The following is an 11,141-nucleotide window of genomic DNA, read 5'->3' as shown; positions in this document are numbered from 1 at the left end:
CAGATTTGGATGGGACATCCTTTGGTGGACAGCTGGGGTGGTCTAGTGTCCTCCATACCTGGACTGGTATTACGATAGCTGAAGGAATATTTTTACTGATTTTTTAAAATCAGGAATCATTACAGTGAAATATGCATATTTCAGAGGACCTTTATTTTAAAATTCCACATCAGATTTGGATGGAACGTTTTTGGTGGACAGCTGGGGTGGTCTAGTGTCCTGCAGATCTGGTCGCTTATCACGATAGCTAAAGGATCATTTTTAATGAATTTTTTAAATCAGGCCTGATGACAGTGAAATGTGCATCTTTCAGAGGACGTTTATTTTGAAATGGAACATCAGATTTGGATGGGACTTCCTTTGGTGGACAGCTGTGGGGGGGTTAGTTTAAATAAAAAATGAAAACAAATTATACTTGCAGACATATATCCATATTTCAAATACTCTTTATTTTTCAATGCATCTCAAGTTTCAAATCAACCATTCTACATTCTCTCAAAAGTGGACTAGCTGCGTTATAACAGAGAGTTTATTTAGTAGATTAATATATTGTAGCGTCTTTCAAGAACACGCCGTCAGACGTAAAATAATTTACGCATTTTATTAGCCCAACCGGCTACTGTGGGCCGCAGCCAACGCCAATACAGTACAACCGTTAAGTTAAAAAAGTGTCACGGCTCCCTCTCCTTCGTCTTCCGCTTCTCCTCTTTCGCTTGCACCCCCTCCCGTCGAGGGAGCCGCGCGATGCGTTCATTAGCCTAGGAAACAACACAACTCGGCACAAATTGGACCACAACACAGATAACCCAATTCGTTACAATATTTAATTCTAACCCGAAGCATTGACGTCCAGTTCAACATAATGGTGTGCTTTTATTCTGAAGGGGGCTTTCCTATTACCGTAATTCCTGATATAAAGGAAATTAGGGGCGACTGGTTTGACTTCATTTTTTTGAGTGGAGGCTGGCTTGACCGCAGTAAGCGACTGTGAGTTCCATAACGTTTTGCGTCCCACCGAAGCAGGAGTGTTTACTAACAAACAGACGCTTTATAACTTTAAAATGTACCGCTTGTTGGTGTCTCATAGTTTATGTGTCAAATCTACGCTTTTGCCCATGCGTGAGTCCACTCAGTGGATCTCACAAGCCGCCAGGCGAGCTAGGCCGTCCGGCCAGCGGAGTGTTTTTAACCAAAGACGATGCTACGTGAGCGGCTCCACCACACCTTTTTCAAAAAACTATAAAGGCGTTTTCTTGGTGTGGGTTTGCGGGACTGGCGTGGGACTTGCCCTGGTCTTTGGACTGAAATATCACGCGGGGGCAGACAAAGGGTCATGTGATAATACAGCGACATTGACACAGAATCATCGATACAATGCTGCTATCAAAGCGAGCCGAATCCTGGTGGAGCAGATGCAGGTATGCAGACAGGAATGTGGACGTGAACAGGTTCCACCAGTGTAGCTCTCCTGCTGCAACTATGTCGGTTTATGTGGGTCTTCTCTTGCTAGACTGAGGTCGGAGCTCCCGGACTGGTGCTGGGGGTGTCGGTAGATGGAGTTCCTGTGTGGTGTGAAGGTTCGTGCATGTCGTGCAAGTTAACGTCCAAAACTCGTGATCGATCGTCACCAAAATTCATGAGCACTCATGAATTACGTTATTTCAGTTTCAGAAAAAAAAAATGCTTTCCGACTCTGTGTCAAAGTCTGATTTGTGTGCATAAAACATTCTAGATGAACCAACATCCTGAAGTAAACACTGCCTTAAAAGTTGTCATCCTATTACGAATTACTTTTACTTTGCTTCTGAATGTGGTCATCTGCTCAGGGCAGCGGTGGATCTATACAGGGCCGTGGGCCACCCCAAAATTATGAAAAATCCCAAACTGTTTGCCTTGTCATCTTTAACAAGTGTTAAACTTTAGATTTAGTAACTACAATACATCATTGCTTTTCTGGTCAGTTTTAGCGTGTAAAAGTCAGACAATGATTTGATTGTTCTGTATGCATCCCTCCAATTAAAAGTTTGGGCAACCCTTGGGTTTGAACAGTCACCGCAATTCTTTGGATTCTTTGAATATTAAGCTTTTAATTTGAAAAAAAAAAAAATTGAAAACTACAACCGACTGTCACCAAAATGTGCACATCTCTACTCATGTCATACTCTTCAACTTCTCAAAATATTAAAGCAGTCGCCGCAATATTTTGAATTTTTACGATTTTAAGTGTTTACTTCTCCATAGAAAAAGCTTGATGTCAGAAAACGGTGCCCAAACTCCATTAAAATATATGTGGACAACTTTACTGATGCACACTTCAACCACTGCAAATGTAAGAAGCAGCTTCAATTTCGCTTAATGAGGAAAACTCTTAATGTCCATAAAATCCTAAATTTGGGCGATCGTTCTCCTAATTTCTGAGATTGAAGTGGGCATATCTACGGTTATCTACATTAATTTTGCCTATGATTAATCGGATCTTTCTGGCATTAAGCATTGTCAAGCTTTGTCTGCATAGTGAGTGTTTATGGAGAGGAAAAGGCTTAACGTACATAAAACCCCAAAATATTGTCACAATCGTTCTGATCCATTCCAAGGTTGAGGAATGCATGACTTAGAGATGTCCACATATATTTGGTGACGATTGATGAGTTTTCTGACATTAAGAAATGATAAGTTGTTTTTTTTTTGTTTGTTTGTTTTTTTACACTGAGATTAAGCTTTTTAGATTGTCCGCTGCATTAGATGCTGAGGTCCAACAGAACGTTACTTGTAAGCATTAAGAGACCAAAAAAGAGGTTGTTTTATTCATTATATATTTTTAATTAATCGGCCTATTAATTTATTGGAATTTTACTCTACCAAATATGAAAATCGGCCTCAAAAAAATCCATATCGTTCAGGCCCTACATTTGACATTTGTCTGTTTTGTTTCCCATTTTACTGTGTCCAATATTGATGGAATTCAGGGGTGGGTTGTGCCGATTTGGAGAATCGTGTACCGTGTGGCCCGGAAACTGTGATGCGAATCGCTAGCATCAGTAAGTCGTTCACGTCTGCGGCTGCCGCGCGCCTCTGTGAGGAAGGGAAACTCGATCTTGATGCGCCCGTCCAGATATATGTACCAGAGTTTCCTCAAAAACAGTTTGATGGACAGAATGTAAGTTACACACAAATCCATTTTTCATCTTCTGCAATCCAAACCGCATGCACGTGATCTTTTGCTCTCTTTATAGGTCACAATAACACCTCGCATGATTCTCTCCCACCTCAGCGGTATACGGCATTACGAGAGAGACGCAAATAAAGTGATCGAGGACAAGGAGAAAGCCAAGCGACTTTTGAAGCCATCAGTGACGGAGAAAAAGGAGGATAAGAGTTTGTGTGAAAATAAATGTGAGCCCACTAAAGAGCAGAATTTCCAACACAAAGAAGCTTCCCAGGGCAAGAAGAAAAAAGAGTTTGAGCACGAAGAATACTACTTGACGGACAATTTTGAAAGTGTCACTCAGGCGTTGGACCTCTTTAAGGATGACCCGCTCATTTTTAAACCAGGTCAAACACATGCAGTGCTTGCTGATTGCTTCATAAATATGCAAGTTGTAGTTCATTTAACACTTCACTCCACTTCCTCGTCCTGCAGGCACAACATTCTTGTACTCCACGCATGCCTACACTCTCCTCAGTGCTGTCATCGAGCAGGCTGCTGGCCAGCGCTTCCTGGATGTCATGACCAACCTCTTCCGGGAACTTGGAATGCTCAATACTGTGCCAGATCAGAATGAGCCCATCATTTACCACCGCTCCAGGTAATCAAATTCCAGGGTGCACGACATCAACTTGTTAATACTCTTCTTCTCTAGTGGAGTTGAACGGGTCAAAGCAAAATTATGTGATGTCTGCCATCTAGTGATCAATGGTGTTTTTACAACTTGAAACTTAAAATGTGGTAGAGGAAGCATTTTAGAATGTTCAAAAATGAATCATCGAGGGGCCGCTCATCAGGATGTGTTGCCCATCCCTGTACTAAATGGACAAAAGCGTTCGGATAGTCTCTCAGTTAAATATTCAGTCAGGGTTTGGTTGGTCTTTGTTCAAAATCTAAGTGCAAAATAATTCAGATTCAATTGTTAACTGTTAAGCATGACACGATGAAGTTGGAAAATAGAGCTGGGCTATAAGCTGAAAAATTCATCACAATGTAAGTATTTCATATCGATATTGATCAATTTTTTTTTAACCTATTCTAAATAGGTTAATAAGAATGAGAAGAAAATGTTATATCGATTTAAAGATAAATATACAACCATTCACAGAAAAAATAATATAAACATTCTCTTTTGCTTAGTCGAGGAAAGCACGTAGTCCTAAACGTGTAAATTGAGTACATGCATAAAATACCATAATGGAGAAAGTCATCATGCCCCCAAAATTGAGTTGGCAAATAAAAGTAAAAATTTTGTCAGCAACACATTAATAATCCACTCTAAGCATTAATGTAAAACTTCTAAACATACATACAGAAATTGTATCTTAATGGGCATTTGAGAGGATTGACATGGATGCAGTTCATTTAGAAGAAACGTTCAGTCAGCCATGTGTTTCGGCCACAAAAAGGTGCCAGTGACTAGCATCTGTGACTGGTATGGACATACTTTGTGGTTACTCAATACCTTGAAATCAGGCCCGATATGGGCCCGATACGGTAACTGGTATCGGTACTCGCCCATCTTTACATTTAAGCTTCTTTCCTTGCATATCAAAATTCTCTCACTTGATTTTTGAAGGTTTCAATCAAAACAGGCATGCGTGTACTACAGAATGGTTGTCCTCCACAGATATTATCGTCTGAACAAGCGAGGACGGGTGGTGAACTGCCCGTACGTGGACAACTCGTACAAGTGGGCGGGCGGCGGCTTCCTTTCCACGGTGGGAGACCTGCTGCTCTTTGGTAACGTTCTACTCTACAGCTACCAGATGGCCCACGTAAAGGACACTGAAGGGCTGCTGCCCGGCTTCCTCAAACCACAAACTGCTGTGGAACTGTGGACGGCGGCGGACAAAACAGAGGCCAGCTGGGACAAGGACGGACGGTATGGCCAAGGCTGGCTGGTGGTGGAGAAGGAGCAGAAATGCGGGCAGTGCAGGAAGCGCAGGCACTACGTGTCGCACACAGGAGGCGCTGTGGGGGCCAGCAGTGTCCTGTTGGTGTTGCCCAGCGAGGAGATCGAGCAGCAGCAGCGGGGACAGAAAGTCCTCCCGCAGGGGGTGGTGGTCAGCATTATCACCAACATGCAGTCTGTGGGACTCAACGGCACAGCCCTGAAAATTGCACACGAGTTTGACAAAGCCAAAAGCGCGTAAGTTGTGTCCAGAAAACGTGACTGCTTTGAGTTTTTATATGGCTTTGAGAGTGTGTTGTTGAAAATGGAAGTCTTTACAGATGTATTTTTATATGACATTTTGACAAAATCCTTGCACTAGACAGAGATACCTCACAGTTTTTAATATGAGAATATGACAAGCCAAAGTCAATGTAATTGTGAATTTGGGCCTTATAGAACCAATATTTCTTAATGTACAATGAAAAGCAACCATGATCAAAATATATGTGTACCTACTCTATATTTAATTGTCTTAAGCCTAGCCTTTACTTGACATTTAATTATTCGAAGATTTTTCAAATATCCCTTCCCTAATGAGTGTGAATGACCTTTGCTTTAGATTTCACATTTTGTAAACGTTTATTATTCCCAATCAAGAGATGAAGCTGGTACACTACATCATAGATTCAAAGAGGACACGCCACCAAAACATGCTGGCCACCCACAAAAATGCAGCCCAACCAGCTTTTTATGCTCTCTGGAAACTGGTTGGATTGAATCAGTTGTTGCCTTTTTTAATTTGAGCAAATAATTATGACGTCCAAAGTTGTCTTTTTAGTATTAAGTGGGCTGGGAAAATATGTAGAATTTTATAATATTGTTTGAAGTGTTTAGTTTTGAGGAAACATGAAAAATGTTTCCATTTCAGTCCACTAGATGGTGCTCACAACTAGAAATGCCAGCATCGATGTAAGAGAAGTATTCAGTTAATACCAAAAACAGAAAAAGTGTTATGTAGAAAGTAAATTGCTAGTTGTGCTATACTTTGGCGATTTTCAGCGTGTCTTAAATTGCTGTACACGTTTTTATAGTATCAATTCATTTTGTGTAATAGTGTCACACAAGTGTGCTTATACAATGTTTTGCCTGACTCCAAAAATCACACAATAGCCACATTATTTCAAATTGCTTGTATTTACAGAATCACAGCCATTTAACCGTCAACTGACACGAAAGTTATTTTCATTCAGCAGCACACATGCAGCAGGTTGAAAATGTACATTGTATGTTTTGACATGTACAATAAAGTTTTGTAACTTCAGTACTCTTAGTCAAAGCCCATAGATTGAAATGTGATATATTTTTAGTCCAGTAAAAGCTCAAAAGTCAGGTAGACATTTAAGAATTCAACCAACAATTTCAGGAAAAAAATGTGCTTCCAAAGGCGTACTAAAATCCAGCTGTCTGTCATCATGCAGGACATAGCATCTAATCCACGTGTTCTAGTTATACTTTTGTGTATTCTTATTTGTTGTGGGGTGGGGCTAATGTCGCCACAGAGGGGCATAGTGATGCGGCGCCACAGTGGGAGAAATATGGATGGGACAACGTGGGAAAGCAGGATATGCATCGCTGGCTACTCAGTACAATATGGCAAATTCTTCAAACAATGAAATAAAAGAACGGAATGTACATCAGAAAGCTGCATTTAGTCCTTATGAGAACAGACTCCCCATCAAACTTAAAGTTGAGTGCAACGTGTTCGACCATTATGGATCCACTATAGAACCAAACTAGTTCCAACTCATTTCCACATGCGCTAAGAGCTGCTCCTAGACAGCTCTTCTTCTCTTGATGTGGTTTTCAGTAGGGCTGAGCAATTAATCAAATTCAAATTGAAAAGGTAATGTAGTTGAATGCAATTTTCAAATCGCAAAGGCAGAATTTTTTTGGGGGGGTGCAAATGCAAAATTTTGGTCAGTCGGTAGGCTTTATTTTATTTATATATATATTTATATACATATATACGTGTGTGTGTGTATATGTATATATATATATATATATATATATATACACACACACACGTATATATGTATATAAATATATATATATGTATATATGCAATGTATGTATTTATCTAGACAAGGGTTAAGAAGTGCAGTCCACATGTTTAAGTATCATTGTTTCATGAAACATGAAAAGTTAAAGTGATGAAGTCACAGATTTGTTTGCGTTATTGTTGACTCAATGACTTATGTTTACCCCGCACTTGTTTAGCAGGATTTTGTGAAGTCGTTGTAGTGAACACTTAAAAGACTGCAAATCACAACGTTGAGTAAGTTAACAACTCTAATTGAAGTACCATAGATGAACTGACTTTCAAATTAATTTGTGGTTCATTAGCCTTTATTTTAGCCTAAGCCTAACCTATAAGACCAAAACATTTATGTATAATAAATCTGATATTGTTTATTGTAATGCAAATTACCTCAATGCTTGTGCTAATACATTGGAACGGAACCTTGAAAAAATAATTGCAATACTGAGGACAGAAAACCCTCAATTAGATTATTTTTTTAAAAATCGTTCAGCCCTAATTCCACAATAACCCATCCATCCATCCATTATCCGAACCTCGTACGGCATTCAAAAATATCTCACCATGTGGGTGTTGCGAGAGTACATCAACGTTCATTCGTCATACTCTTGGTTTTACTTTCCAGTACTCTGTGTGACTCTGTTTCCTCTGTTGCTTGGCTTTCAGCATCCTGGACACAAGGTACATCAAGAGTTTAGAACATACACTTTATAATGCCGTTTTCAATTCCTTCCCTCATTATTCATGTACTTACTTATATGTAAAGTAGACAATAACAGCAAAGACCACTAAGATGAGGAGTGCAACAAGGACCAGCGCCACAATTAAACCTGCCTGCTGCTTGTCGGAGGACTGGATGAGCAGTTGGAACTGCTCGCATCGACTGCCTTTGTAGTGGTCATTGCACCTAAACGTAACAGAGTCTCTCAGTACACAGTCAAAACATGCTACTGCATCAACATTGTGTGTGTTTTCATGACTTACACGCAGGAAAGTGTTTCCATTGAGGCAAGTTTATAGCACGTGCCCCCGTTCATACAATAAGCAGCATCCTGCCCGTCACATGGCACTCCATGTTCTGTACGGGCAAAGCAACATGTATGAAAAGGGGATTTAAAAAAAAAATTTTTTTTTAATAACTTATATTTTTACCTGCCATCATCTGGAAGGTGGATCTTTTTTCTTTCTTTTTTTTTTTGTTACCTAAATCAATAGAAAACAAAATAAGGTCATATTTACAATAGAAAGTACGGGTGAATTAAGGGAGAAAGCGGATTACATGGAGGCTGACAAATGATCTCTGTGGAACACCTTCCAAAATGAAATGAGCGATTTGTCAGCTACAACAACTCAAGTTGTATCCAATGTGATAGTAGCCTTACGAAAACAACTCACTAGCTTTTTCTTTATAGGTTTTTGTTATTTGCTTGCACAAAGAAATACCAGCGATATATGATTTTAAAAAAAAAGACTGGTTAAGGAATATCTAACAGGTGTCCTTACCTGCCTGTGAAATCCCAACTTTTGGTAGCTACAGTGACTTCCCAATGTGACTCATAGTACTGCGTTGCTTTCACCTAGACCTTTAAGGACAGGTGTCATGTGGGCGTGCTCCTGCCTCTGAAAAATATGTTGCGAATGCAGTTTGTCCACATTGCATCTGAAAATGGCGATACCAGCTCGCTGTAGGCCCATTCGTCAGTTTGTCTGTCAGCAGGTCGGCAGTGGAGTCGCAGCAGCCTGCGGCCATCAACTGTGATCGATGATGATGATGATGATGATGATGATGATGACCCCTGTGTGATCACATGTTCACATACCAACCGAAAGGAGACTCTTTGCCCTGTAGTCACAGGCTTAGGATGGGTGAGGCAGCACTTGCGCTTGTCTGCGTGGTGAGACTCAAATGAATGGTTGGCATGTAGAGAAGGCATGAATGGAATCGTGGGAACTCGAGTCAAGGTGCTGTGGACTTCTTCCTTCAAAGAAGTTATTCGTGCCTTGTGCTCAGGACCGTTAGTTGACTCATCAACTGGCAAGTTTTCCCTCATTGTTTTGCAGATTTCTTAATGTGAAACTGTGTGTGTCGCACTGCCGGCTTGGCAGAGGCTCCATTCGGGAAAACATGGTTGTGTTAAATGCATCTCTCCTTCCTCTATAATTTAATAGTTATGTGCCAACTACAAATGGTGTCACTGGGTTGTGGTTTAGTTTCACTTGAAAAGCGAGGGGGTAAGTTTCCTACGCAGTATCACATTACATTCTTTTGATGAGAGTGAAATCGTGTATGAATTTATATTTACGTTGTTTTTTTAAAACTTTTTTAAATGTGTTTTAATGAATTGTAGTTTTACAACAGTGTTCAAGATCTCAACGTGGGTCGAAATTGCACATTGTAGTTGTGGTTCTTGATTGACACTTGAGGAGTGTGTGGTTTTAGCGCATTAAGTGGACATGCCCACAGTGTTTGAGAGGAGGGAGAATAGCATAATTTTTCATGAATTTAAAGCCCCATTTTAAATACTTAACTACATTTCATCATTTAGATTTGGAGGGGCGTGTGGCGTGTCAAATTTAGAAGTCTTTTTTTCTCTCTTTGCAGGAACTTTGAAATTATTCCTGAATCCTGATATATAACCTGTCTCAAAGTTCTTCTGAGATATCACAGTCAAATCATCTATAGTAATTTGTTAATAATCTGCATATTGTAGAAAACTACTAAAAGTATTTACAGTACTGTGAAGATGGCTTAGGCCACCGTTAGATTTGCTGTATTAGCAATGCCATAATGATCGTATACAACAGAACTATGCCACCAAGTAGAGCACAGACCGTCACCAAGGCTGGACTATTAATAAAGGTGAAAACAGTACATAGAGCTTTGTATATAACTTAGTTTGTTTGTTAGTAGGCTACTTCCTGTTTAGCAGATGTTGAACAACAGACAGGGTGCCAGTATGATTTGGAGGATTGGATAGTTATTGGACCTCTGCTGCAGCAATACATGTAGACAGATAATATGAACAATATTCACAGGCAAACGATATTCATTATCCCCTGATAATGACTAATATTGACTTTATGCAGAATGTCACTTGACCAAACCACAAAACAGATTGTTGATAACTACGCTCAGATGATATTATGGATTCAACCCGAGCTTATATGTACTGCACTGTATTTACTCCTGGCGTGGTCAGGAATGAGATAAGTCATCTCAGAAAAATCAGAAACGTATAAATGTACCACTGAGGGCGTACATTCCCCATACAAACGGCGACTATGGGGGGTGTGGGGCTGGGTTGTTTGGGTGCTCAACTAATAACCAAAAGGTCTGGGCATTTTTCTATCATGAAATAGTCATTCCTAAATGTATGTATTGATTTCTTCAAGTCAAATTGGGGCAATTTACGATTTAGAAAGTGTCAAAAAATCCTTAATTAGTACAAACTAGGACTCATTTTTATTTTGTTTCAAATCTGTATTCAATGACATTTTCTATTTTGCTATATTTTGATTTACAGGTGGTTTGATTTTTTTCATTATTTATTTTTTGAAGCATATCTAAGAATCTCTAATGTTGCTAGCATGTAACAAGCTAACGTGTAACACTTTTTGCTCGGGTGGCTCTCTCCTATTTCTTCATTTATTTAATTGCGCCTCATTGTTGTGAAATGTTGCAGACAATTTTTAAACATTTTTGGAGAATCTGGACTGAGCTAAGGAAAAAAATTTAAATTAAAATGAAATAAAATAGTCACTAGAAATACAATGCTGGATTTGCCCTTTTTTTTGGCCATTTTTCCGCTTTGCCGCGCGTGTGTTGTTATCGCGAGGAGGCTGAAGGAAGTGAAAAGAAGCCAGAGTGTTGTCCCCCCCACCCCTGTCTCCCCACCCACCCACCACCACCACCGCGACGCTTCCACAGAAATGTAAGTAAT

The 11,141-nt window shown here is 39.9% G+C and overlaps 3 protein-coding genes across 6 annotated transcripts in view; 2 read left to right on the top strand and 1 right to left on the bottom strand.

Annotated features, from left to right (window-relative positions):
- The first annotated feature begins 899 nt into the window (after window positions 1–899).
- lactb (lactamase, beta) lies at window positions 900–6,423 on the top strand. Of its 2 annotated transcripts, none has more exons than XM_086027151.1 (6): window positions 900–1,418; window positions 1,511–1,577; window positions 2,967–3,157; window positions 3,234–3,393; window positions 3,641–3,806; window positions 4,836–6,423. In XM_086027151.1, exons 1-6 carry the CDS (start codon window positions 1,062–1,064, stop codon window positions 5,359–5,361), a joined length of 1,467 nt encoding a protein of 488 aa, XP_085883277.1. In that variant the 5' UTR covers window positions 900–1,061; the 3' UTR covers window positions 5,362–6,423. The 2 variants fall into 2 exon arrangements, with proteins under 2 accessions (XP_085883277.1, XP_085883276.1); XM_086027150.1 differs by having other exon boundaries at window positions 910–1,418; window positions 3,234–3,552.
- nrg4 (neuregulin 4) lies at window positions 4,070–11,081 on the bottom strand. 2 transcript variants are annotated; one of them, XM_086027155.1, is made up of 6 exons: window positions 8,704–11,081; window positions 8,353–8,403; window positions 8,185–8,278; window positions 7,955–8,107; window positions 7,764–7,870; window positions 4,070–5,319 (listed from the first exon to the last, which is right to left on the bottom strand). In XM_086027155.1, exons 2-5 carry the CDS (start codon window positions 8,360–8,362, stop codon window positions 7,801–7,803), a joined length of 327 nt encoding a protein of 108 aa, XP_085883281.1. In that variant the 5' UTR covers window positions 8,363–8,403; window positions 8,704–11,081; the 3' UTR covers window positions 4,070–5,319; window positions 7,764–7,800. The 2 variants fall into 2 exon arrangements, with proteins under 2 accessions (XP_085883281.1, XP_085883279.1); XM_086027153.1 differs by lacking the exon at window positions 4,070–5,319 and having other exon boundaries at window positions 6,278–7,870; window positions 8,704–11,079.
- The window catches only part of tmem266 (transmembrane protein 266), a 37,254-nt gene continuing 34,056 nt past the window's right edge, over window positions 7,944–11,141 (top strand). Inside the window, exons 1-2 of one of the 2 annotated variants that reach the window (XM_086027147.1) lie at window positions 7,944–9,432; window positions 9,803–11,132. The gene's annotated coding sequence lies outside the window, so the exon portion shown is untranslated. Of the gene's footprint in view, window positions 11,133–11,141 lie in introns of both variants that reach the window. The other variant, XM_086027149.1, reaches the window with a different exon arrangement.

The sequence above is a fragment of the Filicampus tigris genome, chromosome 4 (assembly GCF_054856515.1).
Source record: "Filicampus tigris isolate MCC_2025a chromosome 4, RoL_Ftig_1.0, whole genome shotgun sequence".
Taxonomy (NCBI): domain Eukaryota; kingdom Metazoa; phylum Chordata; class Actinopteri; order Syngnathiformes; family Syngnathidae; genus Filicampus; species Filicampus tigris.
The sequence above is the reverse complement of the archived record's forward strand: the minus strand, read 5'-3'. Positions and strand labels throughout refer to the sequence as shown.